Source organism: Hyperolius riggenbachi, chromosome 1 (assembly GCF_040937935.1).
Source record: "Hyperolius riggenbachi isolate aHypRig1 chromosome 1, aHypRig1.pri, whole genome shotgun sequence".
Lineage (NCBI taxonomy): Eukaryota > Metazoa > Chordata > Amphibia > Anura > Hyperoliidae > Hyperolius > Hyperolius riggenbachi.
In genome coordinates this window covers 207556975-207572533 of record NC_090646.1, presented here as the reverse complement: position 1 = coordinate 207572533, position 15559 = coordinate 207556975, and the positions used below count along the sequence as shown (strand labels likewise).

Sequence of the window (15559 nt, the reverse complement as noted above, 5' to 3'; positions counted from 1 at the left end):
AAACTTGTAGCATATCTACACAGAAAACAACAACAGGTCTGCAAAAATGAGGCTCGTGCTGTTACCCAGTGTGGGCATAGGAAGCTGTTTCTTGGACAATTGATGATCGCTTTCTGAAGGGAAAAGTTTGATTGCCTTGTTTTTTCATTTTGCATGAAAATCAATGGTGTTCTCAAATGGAGTATTTTATCACCTGGAAATATAATTATGTTGGTGCTGGCCATAGATTTCTTTTCTGCTTCGGTTTAGCATGTTCCTATTAATATTTACGGTACTAGTTATCATACTGCTTTTCGTTGTAACACAGATGAGGTCCCTGTTTTTTGACTATTTGAAACTCTTTACTCAATTTAGATGGCAGTCTGGAGTTCGAGCCTGAGCTGACTGCTGAAAGCTCTCTCTTGTGAAAAGTTAATGAGAATTTTACTTGGCTAGGAACACAGACATATAACTCTGCTCAGTTGTATTGCTGCAGTTCTGTCCACACAGAGTTAAGCCTGGTTCACCAAATCCAATTTTGATTGGCATATCACTAATAAATTTTACCACCTCCATGTAGTATGCGAGTTTACCTACACAATCTGTTCATAATATTCAAAGTCTGTTGGCCATATCATACCATCATCACATGTGGGCTGTGGCTGGATAGTGTATTGGTTAAGGGCTCTGCCACTGACACAGGAGTCCTGGGTTCAAATCCTGGCTTTTCCTGTTCAGTAAGCCAGCACCTATTTAGTCACTGGGCTAGACTTCCTAACACTGCTACTGCCTACTGAGCGTGCCTTACTGGCTGCAGCTCAACCGCTTTGAGTCCGCCAGGAGAAAAGTGCAATAAAAATGTAGTATTGTCTTATCTTGTCATACTACATGAAGGAAGTCAAATTAGATTGCACTGTCATCTCAGCATGGAATGGAGTTAAGAAGCCGGGTATTTTTGTATATATTTATTGCAGAAGGGGCAGATGTGCAATGCACGTAACATTGTGCACTGCTAATTCTTTCATGTTTACATCACAATCATTGAAGTACACCGGAAGTCATAAAAAAGTTTAAATATTTATCTAGGCAGTGGGTTGCCTCTGGATGGTCCAGAGGCATCCGGGAAGTTACAGCCTACCGTTCCAGCGCAGGGCCCCTCTTAGGTCCCATTCACACTGGGCCAGTTACCGCTAATCAATGAATTGTTGGTGATCGCAAAAGCACTGGTATAATGTTAAGTATATGGCAGTGAGCTCACTGCTGCGATTGCCGACGATTCACGGTTAATGCAGATGCGGTGCATGCATCAGTTTTTTGTTATTTTTGAGTGATTGCGATTGCAATGTAAAAAAAGTGTTTTACTGTGAAAATTACCGCCAAAAAACGCTAGCGTTAATCGCTAGTGTTTTGCGATCCCCACTGTGAATGGGCCCTAAACCTATTTGACCAAAGCCTGCCAGATAGATTCCTCCTGGTTGTGCTTCTGGCTATGATGGCATTTGGACTGCGGGTAAGATTAGCGATGCTCCACAAGTATCTGGGCAGACTCAGGACCATCCAGAGGCTTCCAGCTACTAGTGTGAGTATCTAAAAGATTTTTTCAGATTATGGGCTTGAGTCATTAAGCTAAACTGCTCTAGTAGCGTGTGTTAAAAATCAGCACCCGAACGCTACAAGCGGTAGTGCTGCACTCCGAGGTTACATATGCTCATTTGTAGTTACAGGCGCTCCTTTCATCTTCTGTGAGATGTAAAGTAGCGCAATCGGCCGCTACTACTTTAAATAATAGCAGCCGCGCTGCTTTACATCTAGCGGCAGATGAAAGGAGTGCCTGTAACTAGAAAGGAGCGAGTAACTTAGGAGCGCATGCTATGCATCATTACTGTGCTTAGCATGCACCTGCTGATTTTTAACTTGCGCAGCTTCATGAATCAGGCCCTATGTTTGGTTTATGTTACAGAGGCGATAGTTTTTATTTATTTGAATAAAATTGCATTTTAATCTGTATTATATGCCCACAACTTAACTTTCAGTAACTACTCATATTTTGCATAAAAGAACATTTGAAAGCTTCCCCAAGTATTCTGTGTGCAAAATTGTTTACTTACACTGCAGAGAGCAATAGAAACTTACTTATCTCTGTTCATCGGCAAAGGCAAGATTCTCCCTGTGCCTTCCTTTTTTACTGAAGTGACCCAACTGTTTCCAGGGCGATGTGTCAATTCAGCAGAGGAAGGGAGGGGGTATAGTGATGGCGCAAGCACAAGGAGATTCTTACCTTTGCCAATGAACAGCGATAAGCAAGCTTCTACTGCTTTCTGCTGTGAAAATAAACAATTTAACACACAGGGAATACTTGAGAATGCTTTGAAATGTTCTTTAATGTAACTAAGAGTACTTACTGAAATATCAGTTTTGGAAGTATAATCCTACTTAACATACATATCCAGTATTAGCTACCTCTAGCTAATCCACCCTTTCCAAAACCTTCTGAGAGAGTCATGTGGAGCCTAGTATTTTACTGATGCAGACAATAGGTGATGATCACAGGGCATAGCATAACAGTAGCCAGTGCATATTTTTATTTGATGCAAGAAATTCCAACCATTTTCGAAAACTATTTGAATTCTTAGTCAGGCTCGGGCAATGTATGGAGATGTCTACTGACAGTCCAGCCTTATTTATAAATTCCTCTGAGGGAAGAACTGTTTCAGGCATCTCAAAGCCACCAATTGGATTCAAAATTGCATTCTCTACCTGTCATTTTCCACTGCAGGTTGGAGTCTGATTAGCTGTTATGAGTTAGCTTCTGTCAGACAATGATTGGATCTGCTTGAATTCACCCAATCATTATAAATTGGCCCCTCAGAGAAAATATTGTTAATATTTGCTGCTTATACTTCTGCAACAAATGATAAAGGAAACTGTCTGTCTTCAGTGTATCTCACAACAAAAAAGCATACAACTGCCTATTTTCCCTTAACACATGCTTTTTTTGAAATGTGCAATCGTAACCCAGGTAAGCAATCTCTTGTCATTAACAGATCAAACTGCTTTCCTTATCTCCTGTAAACTGCTCCGATGAGTAACAGAAAACCTGATTGCTGGGCAGGGATAATTTCTTCTATTAACTGTGTGTGCATTTAATGTAAAGCTTTTTCTTAACACATCAGATTTTCATGCAGCATCAATGCAGCAAATCTTTGATGCAGGTGGCACTTCTAAAGTCAATGCAAAGTCTACTTGTAATCTTACTTCAGGTTTCCTTCAAAGCAGAATTGAACACACACAATGAAGTCTTTATTCCACACATAGTTCATCCGATAATAATAATCCAAACATTTGTATAGTTTTCTCCTGTCAGACTCAAAGCGCTCAAGAGCTGCAGCCACTGGGACGTGCTCAAGAGGCCACCCTGCAGTGTTAGGGAGTCTTGCCTTGAACTCATTACTGAATAAGGGTTACTAAGCCAGGATTTGAACCCTGGTCTCCCATGTCAAAGGTGGTGCCCTTAACTAGTACACTGTACAGCCACTGCTGTTGTATGCTGAAGATATCCACAGCTCTATGTTCTGTGCTTGTTTAGCCAGATCAAAGTGTCACATTAGTTCTTATCAGCAGCTGTGAATAGACTACAAGACCTCTGCTGAAGCAGTTCTCCCCATACATTAAACACTGAGGCTTAAGGTACACTTACACTATGTTGATTTCCTATCACTATGATCAAATCTTCTGTGAAATCGGTAATGCAAATGTTAACCGATCGATCATTTTCAGTCGATTCAGTCGATCTGTCCAGGCGGAAAATTTAGCTCAATCGCCAACGGGTCGAGAGCGGTGTTAGCGGTGTTCAATTCAGCGATGACTGACACAGCAATAATCTCACCTGTCCGGCTGGTGTGAGTCCCCAAGGTCCGTGCTGTTTTTCCAGCATCCTCCTCCGTCTCTACTTCCTGTCCCGTCCTGTGAGAAGGCGAAGTTCAAACAGTAGAGCACCCTCTACTATTTGAACTTCCACTTGTCACAGGACAGGAAGTGAAGAGGAGACGGAGGAGGACGCCGGAAGAAAGGACAGCATGAACCTTGGGGACTGGTAATATCATTGCTGCTTGCCGGAGGAGCACAAAAGAAGGAAGGCCTGGGGCGGAGAGGCAGGTGGCAGTTCCACAGGTTGTGAATCGATTTCATGCTGAAATCAATTCAAAATCTGTGTGCAGTGTATGGGCAGCCATTCGATATTCCTCTCTGATCAGATTCGATCAGAGATGGATCTATCTGGTGGCAATCCACTACTGTGTGGCAGACTTTAACCTTTTCAGTGCTCCCAGCAAAATTAAACCAAATTGTAAACTTTTTTTTTTTTTTCAGATTTCCATAAACTTTAATGGAGAATTTTTTTGTCCATAAAGTTATCATGCTGTGGCTAACCTTTTGAGCCCCATCTACACGATACGATTCTTTGTACGATTCTATTTACGATTCGATTAAATTCGACATGTCCGATTGGGTTTCGATTCGATTCAATTCGATTTGCCATTGTTTTGCAATGGCAAATCAAATTGAATCGAATCAAACTCTGATCGGACATGTCGGATTTAATCGAATTCGAATCGTACAAAGAATCGTATCGTGTAGATTGGGCTTTAGATTACAGAGGAAAGTCTGAGTATAAGTAAAGACTACATTTATCTAGAAGTCATTAGAATTCTTTGCCTGGTCTAATGTGGTGTATAGTGAACAGCAACATAATTGCATTATATAGGACATAACCAAAGCCACTAAATATACTTCATTGCTTCTAATGGCAAAAGGTGGATTTATGATGATATGAAAGGACAACTGAAGTAAGAGGAATGTGGAGGCTGCCATATTTATTTCCTTTTAAACAATACCAGTTGCCTGGCTGTCCTGCTGATCTATTTGGCTGCAGTAGTTTCTGAATCACACCAGAAACAAGCATGCAGCTAATCTTGTCAGATCTCACAGTAATGTCAGAAACACTTGATCTGCTGCATGCTTGTTCAGGGTCTATGGCTTAACGTATTAGAGGCAGAACGTCAGCAGGACAGCAAAGTAACTAGTATTGTTTAAAAGGAAATAAATATGGCAGCCTCCATATCCCTCTCACTTCAGTTGTCCTTTAACAAATTAAACTTGGGGCTCTGCAATCTCTATATAGGCATCATACCATTTAATAACCTTTTCAATCGGGTTTGTTTCTAATGGTGGCCATACATGTTACAATAAAAACGTTCGATTAGCCTGTTTATTCGATCTAAATGATCAAATCGAATGAAAGTTGGAAATATTTTTTTTTTCGATCAAGAAATTCGAACGATTATCCCGTTTTTTCATGAAAAATCAGATTGGACATGCTGGAAAATTCTTTATATTCGATCTATCAGAACAATCGAACTAAATTATCTAATCGAAAAAAAATGAAAAATTGTACCATGTATGGCCACCCTAAGTCTTGAACTTACCCTAGCTCTTTGTAGTTCTAGAACATTCAAATTCCTTTGGACATTTTTGTTCCCCAGAGTCATTTCATGTGGTCATATCCATATAAATATCTCAGCTAGCTAACAATACCTCAGGAGACCACTGAGCTTCTCATTGCAGATATGGATGTGCCTGTCTGCTCAGCAGCAGTGTGTTAGCATGTTACATTTGTCTTTGTCATGAGGAGACTTTGTCCTTCACGCTTCCACAACCGGAGGATATATTGTAATAATGCACAGCACATTTTCTCTGCAGTCTTTATGTAATCTTGAGTAAGTGCATAATTTCTTGTATATTATCCGGGTTAATTCCTTTTACAGGAGTGCCTGCCACTGTCCTATGAAGCGTCCACAGCAGAGGTGACATGGAGAGGCAGCGCGCTTCTTCCCTGGGAATACTTCCCTCCCTCAGTTGACCGATTCAATGCCTATGCGATTCATGGTTCAGACTCAGAGAGGACATACGAGGCACTTTATCCTGTACCTGAAAAGGAAATACAAGAGGGTCAGCAACCTGATTTGTAAGTGTGAAATGGCCCTGTTGCCGGTATTGATGTAGACAACTATTTTATTATGTGGAAGCAATGATTGATCTCCTCTTACAATGCTCTAAAGGCAGAAAGGAAACAAAACAGACAGCCGGAACTGAAGTAGAGCTACGGTTCAGGCTTTAATTGCTGACTGGAGACACTTGACAAAGTTGTTTGCTGTGGACTGTGGCGTATAGTGGTGCTTACTGGTAAGAACAGTTTGTAAGGAATGCTTAACGAAACAGAAACATAGGGGATCTACTGGCTATTTTCCAAGAACAGTACTGTAAAGGAAAAAAAAGTCCTCCTAAAATATAATTGAAAAACACCTTTACTGCAATAAACCTCATCCTTTTTTTATTATACATAATATGGTTAGAGAGCAATGTAAAGTGTCAGTAAAGCAAATATCTGTATACATTTATTATCCTCTCCCTCAAAACTGACAGTGGAGTCTCACCAGCATCTTTTTTTGATCTGATCTTTAAATTCTCAAAAATGGGAGAGAAGGGCAAACAGGGGAAGCAGGAGCCCTAAGTGTAACAGGTCAATAGTTCTCTGTAGAGAAGAGTTGTGGTCAATGGATCATATTCAAAATGGATGACTGTTAGCAGTGGAGTCCCACAGGGGTCAGTTCTGGGTCCAGTACTCTTCAATTTATTTATTAATGACCTATTAGATGAAGTAGAAAGCAATGTTGCTATTTTTGCAGATGATACAAATAATGCAGAATTGTCAACTCTCAGGACAATAGTGACATATTGCAAAAGGATCTGGTTAGGGCTCTTTCACACTAGAGGCTGCGGTAGAAAAGGCTGAAACTCAGCCTTTTGCTTAACGCCAATACATAGCGTTTTCAAAGCGTTTTCGAAGCGTTCTACAGCTCATATGAAAACGTCATTTTTTTTTTCCTATAAAAATAAGTGAACAAGTCAGCTGTAAAACGCTTTGAAAACGCTGAAGTTGGCGTTTTCCATTGACTATCATTGAAACGCCAACAGCCAACTTCGGCTGTAAACAGCCCTGAAAAAGCTCCGGGGAGCTTCAAAACGCAACGCCCAAAAAAGCTGCTTTAGGTGTGAAAGGTAAAATGAAAGTCTATGGACTTTTATTTTACCTTGGAAAACGCCAACTATGGTCTTGGCTGTAAAACGCCGAAACTAGCCTCTGGTGTGAAAGGGCCCTTAGGATGACTATATGGGCACATAAATGGCAGATGTAATTCAGTTTTGAAAAATGTAAAGTCGTTCATTTCAGTCATGCTAACTGTCTAGCACCATGCATAATAAGCAGGATACAGACGGGGAAATCAAACTTTGAGAAGGATTTAGGAGTACTCATTGACAACAATTTAAATAATCACATTCATTGCCAAGCTAATCCAGCTAAAGCAAATACAATTTTGGGATGCATTTAAAGGGAAATATAAACTCGAGATGCTAGCATAATATTGCCCCTGTTTCTCTAGTAAGGCCACATCTGGAATATGGAATTCAGTTCTGGGCACCACTTTACAGGAAAGATATTGCAGTTTTAGAGCAGGTGCAGAGACGAGCAGCAAAATTAATAAGCGGGATGGAAGTTCTCGCTTACCAAGAAAGGTTAGATAAACTGGGCTTATTTAGTCTGGAGAAAAGATGCCTTAGAGGAGATCTAATTAACATGTGTAAATACATCAGAGTGGAATATAAAAGCTTGGCAGATGAGCTTTTAGTCCCTAGGCTTTTTTAAAGGACTAGAGGACATGATCTGCGCATGGAGGAAAAACGTTTTAGCCATTTATTTAGGAAAGTGTTCTTTACAGTGAGAGTGATTAAAATGTGCAATGTGCTGCCACGGGAAGTAGTTATGGCAAACTCTATACCTGCATTTAAGGGGGCTTAGGTGCTTTCCTTGTGTTGCAAAACATCCATGGCTATAATTACTAGGTCATTCTGGGTCATGTTGATCCAGGGATTTTATCTGATTGCTATCTGTATTCAGGAAGGAATTTTCTTCCCCTTTGGGGCTAATTGAACCATGTCTTGTAAGGATTTTTCGCCTTCCTCAGGATGAACAGGAATATTTGAGGGTGCAGACTAGTATTATACTTTCTTTTCTGGTTGAAATCAATGGACGTATGTTTGTTTTTTCAACCCAAATAACTTCGTAACAGTTTACTACAACTATGAAACCACTGATTACCAAATCTTCCACTTTGCTGTGCCATTAGTGGCACTCTATGGAATTGAAGAACATTATTACTGTATAGTTGTTATACATAAATGGGCTACAGCTGCTTTTATTGAAAGGCTGTTTATGCCTTTTTACAGGGACTAATAAGGAGTTGGTTTTTCTATAGTACATGCTATGGTCTGCTGCACTCAGCACTGAGTGGGAATGTTTACTAGACTGATCCGTCAATTAACTAAAACCCCAGAGGACTGAACCCTCCATAGATAAATTGTTTGAATATTTTCTTGTTTCTTTGATTTAAAAAGGAATCCGAGTTGAGAGACATATGGTGGCTGCCATAATTATGGTATTTTATTATTTAGTATTTCTATAGCACTGACATCTTCTGCAGCACTTTACAGAGTACATATCTTTGTCACTGACTGTCCCTCAGAGGAGCTCACAATTATATTCCTACCATGGTCATATGTCTATTGTAGTCTAGGGCCAATTTAGGGGTAAGCCAATTAACTTATCTGTATGTTTTTTGGATGTGAGAGGAAACCGGAGTTCCCCAAGGAAACATGCAGACATGGACAGAACATCCAAACTCCATGCATATTGTGTCCTGTCTAGAATTATAACTGGGACTCAGTGCTGCAAGGCAAGAGTGCTATCCACCATGCCACTGTGCTGCCCACTATGCCACCGCGTGGCAGTTGCCTGGCAGTCCTGCTGATATTTCTGGTCAGTAGTATTTGAATCACACAGCTGAAACAAGCATGCAACTATTCCAGCCAGACTTGAGTTAGAAAAATCTGATCTGCATGCTTGTTCAGGGTCTACGGCTTAAAGTATTAGAGGCAGAGAGTCAGCAGGACAGCCAGGCAATGTGCATTGTTTAACCTCCCCGGCGCTATGATTATTTCCAGATTTTAGGGTCTTTTCTGACCCCCAGATCAGGAAACAATCATGCTGCCAGAAAGCCAGCAGCAGCCTCTGCACTCACTCACCTCCTGGGCTCCAGCGCTGCAATTTTACCTCTGTCCTCTGGGTGGCGCTGTAACACTTTGGTGAGATCAGTGACGGTGATCTCACCAGAGTGATTCGGAGCCTCCAAGGACAGTAAGAAGAAGGCCAACGTCTGGATTCCCCAGGAGGTGAGTAAAAGTTCCTGCTGCCCTCCATTGACTTGCATTGAGCCTTCGGCTGCTAGCTCGGGATTACCGCCAGGGAGGGTAAAAGGAAATACAAATGTCTGCCTCCTTATTTCTCTCACCTCAGGTTCCCTTTAAATTTTAAATAAATGACAATTAGTCAGTAACATAAAGTTACTTCTCAGGTTCCCCATATGTTTGGACAAATTCTCATGTAGAGTGCCTTCACAGACAAAAGGTAATTTACTTAGCAATGTATTTAACTTACGTATTATTTTTCGTCTTTTGTTTTGCAGTCATCGTTTGGAATATTTTAAGCCTTTTAACTTTCCAGTGTTGATGGATGAAGAGAGGAAAAGATCCAGTCTATGGAATGTATAACTTGTTTGAAGATATTCATTTGCGCACAGAATATCTTCTCATTATTCAAATCATCTTTTTTTTTCCCATACTGTCAGAGAAATCACAGCATTGCACATTATACTCCGTGCAGTAAAATCCCCAAACTATGGGAAAACCGATACACCAGCTTATCACCTTGCTTCAAACAAGATTTTTCCTTAAAATCTAATGGACTAAAATAGGATCATAGTCAAACAAAGAAAGCAGCTAGGCATATAGCAAAGTCATAATAATAAGTTTACGATGGCCGCTTCAAAAAATGCACGGAGGAAAGAAAAACTCCTTCTGCTGGAACTATATACTGTACATAGCAAGGATTTTACTAGACATCACTGCAGCAAGCTTACTTCTGTTTAGTACCTTGTGTGTCTGACAGGAGTAATTACAGTTGCATTGTTGCAGATTGGTTATAAAAAAGAGCATCTAGAAAAAAACATATTAGTACAGTTTTTACCCTTCATAGCCATCCCTGACCGCATCCACAGACACACTCACAACACCCCAGCACACATACACTCACACTCACACGTGCATTCATTCTTCCATTAGACTTTTTCTCACAATTCTTGAGTTTTGGCCTCTCTGTGATTCAATGGAAGAGAGAGTCGGGACCAGGTCCTGCGTGACTCCTAGACCTTAAAGTGGACCTTAACTCTTGCACGGGACAGAAGGAAAGCATAGAGAAATGTTCCCTGTATGTATTTAGGGAGTTTAACCTAATTTCCTCTCATCTGTAACTAATCATAAGTTGTAATTTGATCTCAGCTGAGCCAGCTGGCTGCCACAGCAGAGTTGGTAACTGGTAAATGCAGAGGCTATATGCATTTCACTTTTTATCCTAGGAGATCATTTTTCATATTCAGTTTAAAATAGCCTTTTAACATTTTGCAATAGAAAAAGTACCAAGGAGAAAACTCAGGTGAAAAAGTGAATTACATATGCCCCAGGGTGTTAACAATATGTCTGCTTTCATGAAAGCAGGAAGTATATGCACTGCAGATTTATTGCAGAATTTGTATCAGCTGTTACAAAGAAATGTTTTTCTTTAAAGGTTATTATGCTGTTGTGTATCTTTTAGACTCTTGAGTTCAGGACCGCTTTATGATTTTTGGCCATCCTGAGATTTATTAACAAGGCATTGAAGGAGAGAAACGAGACCAGGCCCAGTGTAGCGCCTTAGCAGCTGCTTTGCATCAACTTTATGATTTAATTATAATTTGCTCAGTACCAAAGATCGCTAATTCTGCTGTAAAGTTGTCTTTCATCCCCAGAAGATTTTCCCAAAACGACCAGTTTCCTCCCAGAATATTTTAACGCTGTGCCACATCCACCAAATATGCAGTTCATCGGCTTGATCTTTATTACAGCACCAGCTTCTATCACTATTCACATTTGAGATTTTATTCATTTTCTTCGATGTTAAGTACCATTGCTCCAAGTATACAGTATGTATAAGTTGTAATATAGAGTCATGAATCCTGCTTAACCCTCGCCAGATAATGGGCCATTTTTTATTCAAACGTGGTCCCAAATCTCTCTGCCACTCAGCATAGTAAGGTGCAGACTCCGGACACTGCAGCTCATTAAGAAAGTCATAATAAATAATTGGACACCATGCCCAACTGTCTGTAATGCTTCTCTTGCAGCTAGAATTATTTTAGCTACTTACCTGGAACAAGTATTCAAACTGAAAAAAGTTGCAGGAAAGTTCTATCTTCTGATTTGTATACATATTTGGTCCTGTGCTGCACTGCCCAGAGTGTCATCAAACCCTTTTCTTACCAGTTTTTTTTTTCTCGAAGCAATCACAAATAGAAATGGCTAGCAAGATGCAAATCATTTTGACTAGCATGCACGTTTCATGCAATAAAGGTGGCCATACACTAGACGACTTGACCGCTGATTGACCATCCGCTTTGATTTTTATAATCAGAATTGGATAAAAATCGGTGCTGCCAACTGCATGCCCAATCAACAATGCGACCAATTTCGGGCCAAAATATTGTTCAGACATGCTGTAAGATGTTGGGCTGACTTGCTCAACCAGGTGCGCCTCAGTAACAGCAAGCGATATCGGGACGAATGCCATGAAACCCTCGACGCTGTCTCCCCTAATGTTTAAATGTGTGTGCATTTATACATTACCTGTCTTGTGCCATGGTGCTTGTCCGACTTCTGAATCCACCACTCTTCCATAGCCGCATACACGCTGCCAACGCATAGCACGGCGCTTGTGACGTCACACACCACACTGGCGGCGTGTATAAGACTATGGAAGAGTTGCGGATTCAGAAGACGGACAGGGACCGCGACACAGGACAGGTAATGTATAAATTCACTGTTGCAAACATACTTATGCTTTCGAGAAACAGCGACAGACGAGGCACACTCAACCAATCCCCGAGAGGTGTATGGGCAGTCGACAGACAGATCAGGTTTGATCAGAGAGAGAGAGATTTGTCTCTTGGTCGAAGTTGCCCATCATCGCTAGATGTGTGGGTTCCTTTAGTGTTGGCTCAGTCAAAATCAACAGGAAGTGCAATTAATTTGCCCTGGTCTAAGCTGCATTAAATTCACATGCAAGACACTATTATTTACATCTCACTGACCATTTTTAATCACAAATAAAACATACAGTTGACAATTTAAGTTAAAAAAAACACACTAATGTGGCCAAAATGGTTCTTGTCAGACATTGGGGTCAACTGAAGTGCCCACTCTGAGAGCGGGGGTACGAGAGGTACATTTAGTGCAAGATATGGATATGGATAAGATATCGATACTGGGCAATCTGAACAGATTTCCAAAACTTGGACGTACTGGGTAGTGCATAGAGAATCTGCGGAATTCCAGGCTAAATTGATTCAAAACTATGTGGCATACCTGGCCACTATCCCAGGCATTGATGTTAGCTACTATACTAATGTATTTAGAGTGACCTGCACAGAGATCTCGGGGGCAGATTAGTTTGTTTATGTTATATTTTTCATTTCTTTTTATTTTCTGCTTTGGTTGTTATATCATTTTCTTCGTGAAACTGAGTATTGCTAAGTATCATCTTCGGTATTGACCTTAACCTCCTTAGCGGTAACCCCGTGCTAGACACGGGGTAAGCCGCCGGAGGGTGCCGCTCAGGCCCTGCTGGGCCGATTTAAATAATTTTTTTTTGCTGGACGCAGCTAGCACTTTGCTAGCTCCGCCAGCACCCCGATCGCCGCCGCCGCGCGCCCGATCGCCGATATCCGGTGCGGCGCGCGCTCCCCCCACCAGACCCCGTGCGCTGCCTGGCCAATCAGTGCCAGGCAGCGCCGAGGGGTGGCCCGGGACTCCCAATGACGTCCCGTGCCATGGCAACGGGGGAAGCCCTCCAGGAAATCCCGTTCTTTGAACGGGATTTCCTGATCGGAGATCGCCGAAGGCGATCGAAGCGGGCGGGGGGATGCCGCTGAGCAGCGGCTATCATGTAGCGAGCCCTCGGCTCGCTACATGATTAAAAAAGAAAAAAACCTGCTGCGCTAACCCCCTTGGCGGTATGAAAAATACCGCCAAGGGGGTTAAAGGGATACTGTAGGGGGGTCGGAGGAAAATGAGTTGAAATTACCTGGGGCTTCGATTGGTCCCCCGCAGGCATCCTGTGCCGGTGCAGTCACTCACAGATGCTTTCGGCCCCGCCTCCGGTACACTTCTGGAATTTAAGACTTTAAAGTCTGAAAACCACTGCGCCTGCGTTGCTGTGTCCTCACTCCTGCTGATGTCACCAGGAGCGCACGGCGCAGGCACAGACCATACTGGGTCTGCGCAGTACACTCCTGGTGACATCAGCGGGAGTGAGGACACGGAAACGCAGGCTCAGTGGTTTTCAGACTTTAAAGTCTGAAATTCCAGAAGTGAACCAGAGGCGGGGCCGGAGCATTGGGGAGTGGCTGCGCGGGCACAGGATGTCTGCGGGGGACCATTAGAAGCCCCGGGTAACTTCAACTCATTTTCCCCTGACCCCCCTACAGTATCCCTTTAAATGCTCATAGGAGTCAGACAGGTTCTTCTCTCCTGCCGGCAAACGGTCCCCAATATCATACGTACTACAAATAAACTTTTAGCTATAACTAAACACTCATGGGACTGACATATTGCTATATACCGTATCAATATTCTAACTGATTGCCTTGATAATAAGCATTTGCCTCTTATGGGGCCTACCTTACATAATGTATGTGGCAGCTTGATGTTTAGTGAAGTGTTTGCTGATGTACATTTATGTTCTTCTGTTTTCTTGTATGTTTAAAAAATAAAAACTTTTGCAATAAAGTATTTGAAAAAAAACAACACTATCCTATAAATGTGAGTGTGGTTATTTACAGTTTTAATGAATAATTACCCTAGAAATAAATATATATATATATATATATCAATGCCTCCTCCCTTAAAGAGACTCTGAAGCGAGAATAAATCTCGCTTCAGAGCTCATAAATAGCAGGGGCACGTGTGCCCCTGCTAAAACGCCGCTATCCCGCGGCTAAACGGGGGTCCCTTCACCCCCAACCCACCCCCCGCAAAAGTGTGTCGTAGAAAGGTCGCAGAATTTCCCTTCCTGGAGGCAGGGCTAACGGCTGCAGCCCTGCCTCCAGTCGCGTCTGTCAGCGGCGCATCGCCGCCTCTCCCCCGCCCCTCTCAGTGAAGGAAGACTGAGAGGGGCGGGGGAGAGGCGGAGATACGCGCTGACAGACGCGCGTGGGGCAGGGCTGCGGCGGTTAGCCCTGCCCCAACCAGGAAGCGCTCCCCGGGTGTATCGAGGGGGATTTGGGGGTGAAGGGACCCCCGTTAAGCCGCGCTATAGCGGCGTTTTAGCAGGGGCACACGTGCCCCTGCTATTTATGAGGTCTGAAGCGAGATTTATTCTCGCTTCAGACTCTCTTTAATATCAATCATTCCATTATTGCTAATTGACACTTATTCTTTGCTAGCCATGGTAAAGAGCATATTTCATGGTTAGGCCCGGTTCACATTAGCGTTCGCTATCCGGATTTTCCGGATCTGATCCGGACCGCATGCTGTACAAACGGAACGTACGTTCCGCATAGCAATGTAAAGTCTATGCAGACGTTCACACGCGTCCGTTCCGTACGTACCGGAGCCGGATCGGATCCGGACTCTTTTCCAACATGCGCTATTTCTTGGGTCCGGATCTCCGGCCCACGCACGCGGACCGGAGCCGGACCTGAGCCTGACAGCACCATCGGGAACACAGAAACCAATGGGAAACGGAAGGCACAGAACACACTGCCTACAAAAACCTGACACTCTACCCCACTTCCTATGCGTATCCAAGTGGCCATTTCGGATGGGGACACATGGGCCAAGCATGTCTGGAGTGAAGCAGCAGTGACAGACGTGCTGGAGCTGTTTGACAGAATGTCGGAGGTGGAGGTGAGGCCTACAGCGGAGGAACCTGATTCTACAGGTGCACCAGGTGCACCTTCTGCTGACCCCAACATTTTTTTATTTAAATTTAACTATTTTTTGCCCACGGATCCGGATGACAGCCTGATGCATGCCTGATACAAACGGATCGGATCCGGATCGGAACCGTACGGTTCTGATCAGGATCCAGGTCCGTTTACTTGCCAAAACGCAAGTGTGAATGGGGCCTTACAAGCTTAGCATGTATTGCTAACTGTGGCAGGTGTCAGCAACAGGACTTGTGTTGCTTGGCCTTGCCAGTTGTTAGTGTAATGACAGCTTTGCTGCTTTAACAACCTATAATGTAGTGACATTGCGCTTTGTTCCTATACATTCTTGTAAATTGTGCTTACATATTGTGTTGATAGAGATGATGTAT

At 42.7% G+C, this 15559-nt stretch overlaps 1 protein-coding gene across 3 annotated transcripts in view; it reads left to right on the top strand.

The window, feature by feature from the left end:
• C1H4orf33 (chromosome 1 C4orf33 homolog) overlaps positions 1 to 13308 on the top strand; it is a 79208-nt gene extending 65900 nt beyond the window's left edge. For all 3 annotated transcript variants that reach the window (XM_068279900.1, XM_068279911.1, XM_068279920.1), the window contains exons 5-6: positions 5802 to 6001; positions 9618 to 13308. In XM_068279900.1, the coding sequence (XP_068136001.1) occupies positions 5802 to 6001; positions 9618 to 9702 (285 nt within the window). In that variant the 3' untranslated portion in view covers positions 9703 to 13308. The remainder of the gene's footprint in view (positions 1 to 5801; positions 6002 to 9617) is intronic.
• The last annotated feature ends 2251 nt before the right edge of the window (positions 13309 to 15559 follow it).